General features: G+C 43.4%; 1 protein-coding gene across 1 annotated transcript in view; it reads right to left on the bottom strand.

The window, feature by feature from the left end:
* Positions 1-97: 97 nt before the first annotated feature.
* The window catches only part of gsg1l (gsg1-like), a 17,181-nt gene continuing 11,242 nt past the window's right edge, over positions 98-6,036 (bottom strand). The window contains exons 3-5 of the mRNA XM_055917599.1: positions 3,068-3,226; positions 2,377-2,488; positions 98-1,528 (exon numbers count right to left, since the gene is read on the bottom strand). Coding sequence (XP_055773574.1) covers positions 1,234-1,528; positions 2,377-2,488; positions 3,068-3,226 — 566 coding nt within the window. The 3' untranslated portion in view covers positions 98-1,233. The remainder of the gene's footprint in view (positions 1,529-2,376; positions 2,489-3,067; positions 3,227-6,036) is intronic.

The following is a 6,036-nucleotide window of genomic DNA, read 5'->3' as shown; positions in this document are numbered from 1 at the left end:
TTTTCTCAGAGCAAAGCAAAAACGAATATAGAACATAATGAAAGAAACTACAGCAAATATTTTCTGTACAAAATGAAACATTCTGAGGTTGCTATGGAAGACAGCATTTGTTTATTGAGTAATTCATTGCAGAATCCTTAATCCCTATAAGCATAAAGTACTTTAAATAGAATACACAGTCATTGGTTATAATGATACTCAAGTAACATTGGTGTCCAGTGGTCAGTTTTTGTTTTATCCGATACTGAGTAATGTGCAGTAAACATACCATAATAATACACATCTGACAGCGATTTCACAGATCAAACCATTATACTTTATCACATTTATATAGTTATGTGTTATAGGCACGGTATACGCTGCAAACACTTAAAGCTATATTTTGCAGTGCACATTCTTAAAATACGAGTTAAATGCAGTTTGTCACCCCTTCCTAATTCCAAATTTAGTAAGGCTAAGAGCATGCAAAAACATCACATAAACAGTCCTATGACGTCCCAGGAAAATCGGAGGGCATTCTAATACAAATCTTGTTGAAAGGGGCATCCATTTTTGAACATACAAATGAATGACATGTACCCATTCATTCTTGAAGAATATAACATGAATGCCTCATCAGCTTAGTTCAACTGTCTGACCCCATTAGAACCCAAAATAGAAGCTTGTTTTACTCCAATGTTTGTAAACAAAGTAAATGTAAACAAACACTACATAGCCTCAAAACATGGTTAAAACTACAATGTTGATATCATGGATATTCAGTCCTTACATCCATAGTTCTGTCTCTGAATTTGAGAGCGGTCACATTTCTCCAGCTCCATTCCTCAGCTTTTTACTGAAACGGGGGCGGGTAAAACGCTATAGTTATTGATTGCTGCTTTCCTTGTGTGTCAGATCATCTAGTTGTATGATCAGTGTGTGCAGGGCTGTCTTTCCATGACTATCAATGCCCAAACTGGGAACAAGGGAGTGAATATCCTGGCTCAATTAAGGCAGTGATGAATTCAATCAGAACTGATTCACTTGCTACAGAATCCCCAAAAGACCCAACTCAGATGACGGACCACAATTGGATAGCGCTGACTTCATACAGTTACTTTTGACACATCCCAGTGGGCAAAACGAGTTGAAATGACCATGAAATAACATCAGCACAACCAGAAACTGGTTCAAAATCATTGCGACATAATGTGAGCCAGTTGTAACCAGTTTTGCCCGCTGGGATCCCTCCCTTCAGCACTGGTCTTCCCCCAGAGTCTCTGACACGTCACTCAGGTCTAACGACGCGGCCGGTACGTGCGTCCTAATACCACTGCTATACGGCGTCTGTGTGTACACCTCCACAGTTTGGGATATGGAGTGTAGGGAGTGATCGCGGTAGTATCCCAACGCCTCCCGCGCCTGCTCCTTGCGGATGCTCTGCACGAAGGTCTTGCGTTTGTGTCGGAACTCGATGACAGTCTTGGTGTAGGAGTTGAGGGTGGTGACTGATGCACCCATGCAGCAGGTGAAGGATGCCCAGGCCATGCTGGAAAACAGGAAATGGAAAAGATGGAAGAGAGAGAAGTGAGGAAATAGGCACAACAGATAGAGGAGAGGAAAATGACGGGGACAGAGAGAGGAAAAGGCAAGGAGGAGTCAATTTAAGGTGCAATCTGCCTATCGCTGTTCATGCTCAGTTCATAGGGCTGCTGTTTGAATGAAAAACACAAGACAAATGGCTTTAAAACAAACAAATGGTTTAAAAGAAACAAATGGATTTAAACAAATGGCTTTAAAAGCTAAGAAATGTTAAATAGTTAAGTTATCAATCACTTGACAACAGCTCAAGTAATTCAGACAAATACTACACTAAGAAATAGGATGTTTTTATGAAACACTGCAAAATACTGCGAAAAACATATCATCACTTTGAGTTTGGGGACTTCTGGCATAATTTTTGTAAATATTATTATTCCCATGTAAAAATGGAAGGGTCGTAGCTTTGCAGGATTATTGTCAATCCGTCAATCCCAACAGGGTAGAATGTCAATCTGGATAGATCCCAATGTAATAGGCCAGTACTGTACATTAGTCTATACACTATAGCTCCCATATTCACTCACTGCACAAGCTATAATCCAGAGCTATGTCACAAGGGTCAAGATGTTCAGCCTGGAAGATTAAAATTCTGAACATACAGTGTACATATGTCTATGTGGGCTACACTTCACCCTTGATCCCCTTATGCAATTTTCCAAACGCATCGACCATGTATATATTGGGGCTTTGGGACACCAAAGCCTAATCCGCCCGGTAACATGAGAGCTTTGGGGTTTTCATTAGAGAAGTGTGACGCTACATAGGGAGACGTAGGATTGTGTGTGTGTTCCCTACCAGAAGGACCATCCGTAGTCCCAGTTATAGGGCCTCCAGTCTGCAGGGCCCAGGGTGACTGTCACCTGGAACACCTGTGTGTACATCATGTGGGCCACCATACCCAGGAGCCCTGGAAATACACAGATACCGGTATACATTTAGATGTTTAGTGTACATGTAGGCACACACACCCACACACACTAGGACCTTGTGACCGCTAGGATGACTTTTCAAAATCCCTCTCTGATAGCTGATGCTCCTGCATTGGGAGAGGCTGCAGGTTATTTCCTAGTCAAGACCTACAAAACCAGCTTCTCTCCTTGCTAGTTTCGCTTTTCATCGTGTTCGCCACCGTGTTAGACTTGTTCAATGTCTGCTAGTGGCAACAGTTGCATAGTACTGTATACAAGTAGTTCTTTACTTTACTCCACCAATTAGGCATAAAAAGGGCCGGGAGTTTCCCCCAGACCAGACTCAACAGCAGACAGCGTTTTTTTCCTGGCCATATGACGTAACCTTTGTAAATCAACAAAAATCGAAATGTGTCATGAACAGAAAGAAATCTGGGCTCTATGGTCGCCATGGAGTTTTTCCTGGTCAGGTCATGAGGTCTGGGAGAACTCCCGGCCCTTACACACGAAACAATAGCCTGGATCCCAGATCTGTTTGTGCCGTCTTGCAGAGGTGGTTTTAAACAGTCCCTCTGTACCTGAGAGGACGGTGAAGATTGCAGCGAAGGCGTTCAGTTTCAGTCCATCGATCATGTTGCTGGTGCTGGAGTGGACCAGTTCTAGACACATCAGGCTGAAACCCACTATCAACAGGACTATGTACAGCATCTCAGAGACCACCGACAGCCATAGGACACCTGCAACAGGCAAAGCAAAAGCATTAACAGTTGTTAGGGTATTGGGAATCAGTGAGAGATTTTTCTATAACCGTGATATGATGTCGAATTTGAATCACTGATCATATTTTCATAATGATGTGTGATGGTTGTGGAGAAAAGGGCTGATTTCTTTGATCGTGTATGCTTCACCCATCTGTTAATAAATCATAGGACTGTATTTGGCAGGTGCCTATTTGAAGTCCTGTCATGGACACTAAACGTTTTATTCCCTAAAAAGTAATTCCTGATGTTTGATGATTGTGTCCTAACTTTTGTATTTTTGTTGTTTTTGGTCTCTGCCCATCTTACATCTCTTACATCATTTCTGACATCCATAGTGACAACAGACCTGTTGATCACATATCTCAGGACCGACAGGCCACTCAAAACCAATTCATGTCATTTGTCTCTGACGAAAAAGTATCAGGAATCTTCTCAGACGTTCCAGAGCGTCAAACCCTCACACTGTCTCGTCACGGGGGGTTGGACATCTCTTCCTACCTCGCCAGTCTGCTATTCATCCTTCTTGACACTTCATTGCAGGAAGTGAACATTGGCTGGTGCCAGTATTTCCCCCGAGACACTGTCAACGGGAGAGGACGGAGGGTCAGGGGCGGTGGCGGGGATGGGGTTGGGGAAGGAATGTCCCAAGACTGAGAAAGTGTCTTGTTTCGTAATGGAATATTGGAACAGGGTTTAGAGACAGTATTAACCCCATACAGCCTTCTTATTACTGTGTAAGTAGTGTTGTAAGTGTTTTACTTATTACTACGGTAGTAAATAAAGTAGGCTATATGAACTACAGTACAATCCAAGTCGTTTTCTGTTTTGTTTCAATTGAGTTGTTTAGCAGACTACTTTCTAGGGGAGACACATTGTCACTCGCGGAAGTATGAGAGCTTCTATCTTGTTTTGATTGGTTGTCATTCTGCATTATTTGCGCATGGATCATTACACAGCTGTTATCATAACCTTCTCCTTTGACAGAGTGGCGTGTGACCATAGCAACCCCACATCCTGTGTCCCTGACAACACAGGGGATGATGCCAAGGTTGTTTGAGAACATAAGACACGGTACGTCTGGATTAGGGAGTTTATATTACCTCCAGTACATCAAGGCTGATATAGTCAACAAATCAATCAACTATTGTGATTTCAAAGTTCAGGTTTAATGAATATGTAAAAGGTATACCAGAGATACAGAACAAGTTGTAATAACTAGACCAAATCCTATAGATAGACGATCTGATGTAAAAGCATTTACTGTAGTTATAAGTCTCACAGGAGAACTTTCTCAAGAAGTTTCATTAACAACAACCAGTGGGTGGATTTTTCATTTCGAAGCTCAATTAAACCTATTCTGCCTTCCTTCCTTTATAATATATTAACAAAGAAAGTTACACCAATCCTATTGCTCTATGCATTACTTCAATCTGCAACATTGGTAGCAGCTAAACACTTCATATTGTTTTTTATCTGCACTGTATCATATCCAAATTCAGACACAATTAAAGTTCATAAAATTTAACTTTGATGATGTGGTACGCTCATATTTAATTTACATGAGGGAAAAAACATTGAGTCATAATGTAATTTCCTCAATTGGAACAACAAAGGCAAACAAAGTAACTAAATATCAGAAGGCAGTTCAAACTTGATGCAGCCACTGCACCCTGCAAACATCCCCTGTATGGTGGTGTCATGACAGCCACTGCACCCTGCAAACATCTCCTGTATGGTGGTGTCATGACAGCCACTGCACCCTGCAAACATCTCCTGTATGGTGGTGTCATGACAGCCACTGCACCCTGTAAACATCTCCTGTATGGTGGTGTCATGATAGCCACTGCACCCTGTAAACATCTCCTGTATGGTGGTGTCATGACAGCCACTGCACCCTGTAAACATCTCCTGTATCGTGGTGTCATGACAGCCACTGCACCCTGCAAACATCTCCTGTATCGTGGTGTCATGACAGCCACTGCACCCTGCAAACATCTCCTGTATCGTGGTGTCATGACAGCCACTGCACCCTGCAAACATCTCCTGTATGGTGGTGTCATGACAGCCACTGCACCCTGTAAACATCTCCTGTATGGTGGTGTCATGACAGCCACTGCACCCTGTAAACATCTCCTGTATGGTGGTGTCATGACAGCCACTGCACCCTGTAAACATCTCCTGTATGGTGGTGTCATGACAGCCACTGCACCCTGTAAACATCTCCTGTATGGTGGTGTCATGACAGCCACTGCACCCTGTAAACATCTCCTGTATCGTGGTGTCATGACAGCCACTGCACCCTGTAAACATCTCCTGTATGGTGGTGTCATGACAGCCACTGAACCCTGAATACATCTCCTGTATGATGGTGTCATGACAGCCACTGCACCATGTAAACATCTCCTGTTTGGTGGTGTCATGACAGCCACTGCACCCTGTAAACATCTCCTGTATGGTGGCGTCATGACAGCCACTGCACCCTGCAAACATCTCCTGTATGGTGGTGTCGTGACAGCCACTGCACCCTGTAAACATCTCCTGTATGGTGGTGTCGTGACAGCCACTGCACCCTGTAAACATCTCCTGTATGGTGGTGTCATGACAGCCACTGCACCCTGCAAACATCTCCTGTATGGTGGTGTCATGACAGCCACTGCACCCTGCAAACATCTCCTGTATCGTGGTGTCATGACAGCCACTGCACCCTGTAAACATCTCCTGTTTGGTGGTGTCATGACAGCCACTGCACCCTGTAAACATCTCCTGTATGGTGGTGTCATGACAGC

The sequence above is a fragment of the Salvelinus fontinalis genome, chromosome 3 (genome assembly GCF_029448725.1).
Source record: "Salvelinus fontinalis isolate EN_2023a chromosome 3, ASM2944872v1, whole genome shotgun sequence".
NCBI classification, from domain to species: domain Eukaryota; kingdom Metazoa; phylum Chordata; class Actinopteri; order Salmoniformes; family Salmonidae; genus Salvelinus; species Salvelinus fontinalis.
This window is presented reverse-complemented; position numbering and strand designations above follow the sequence as displayed.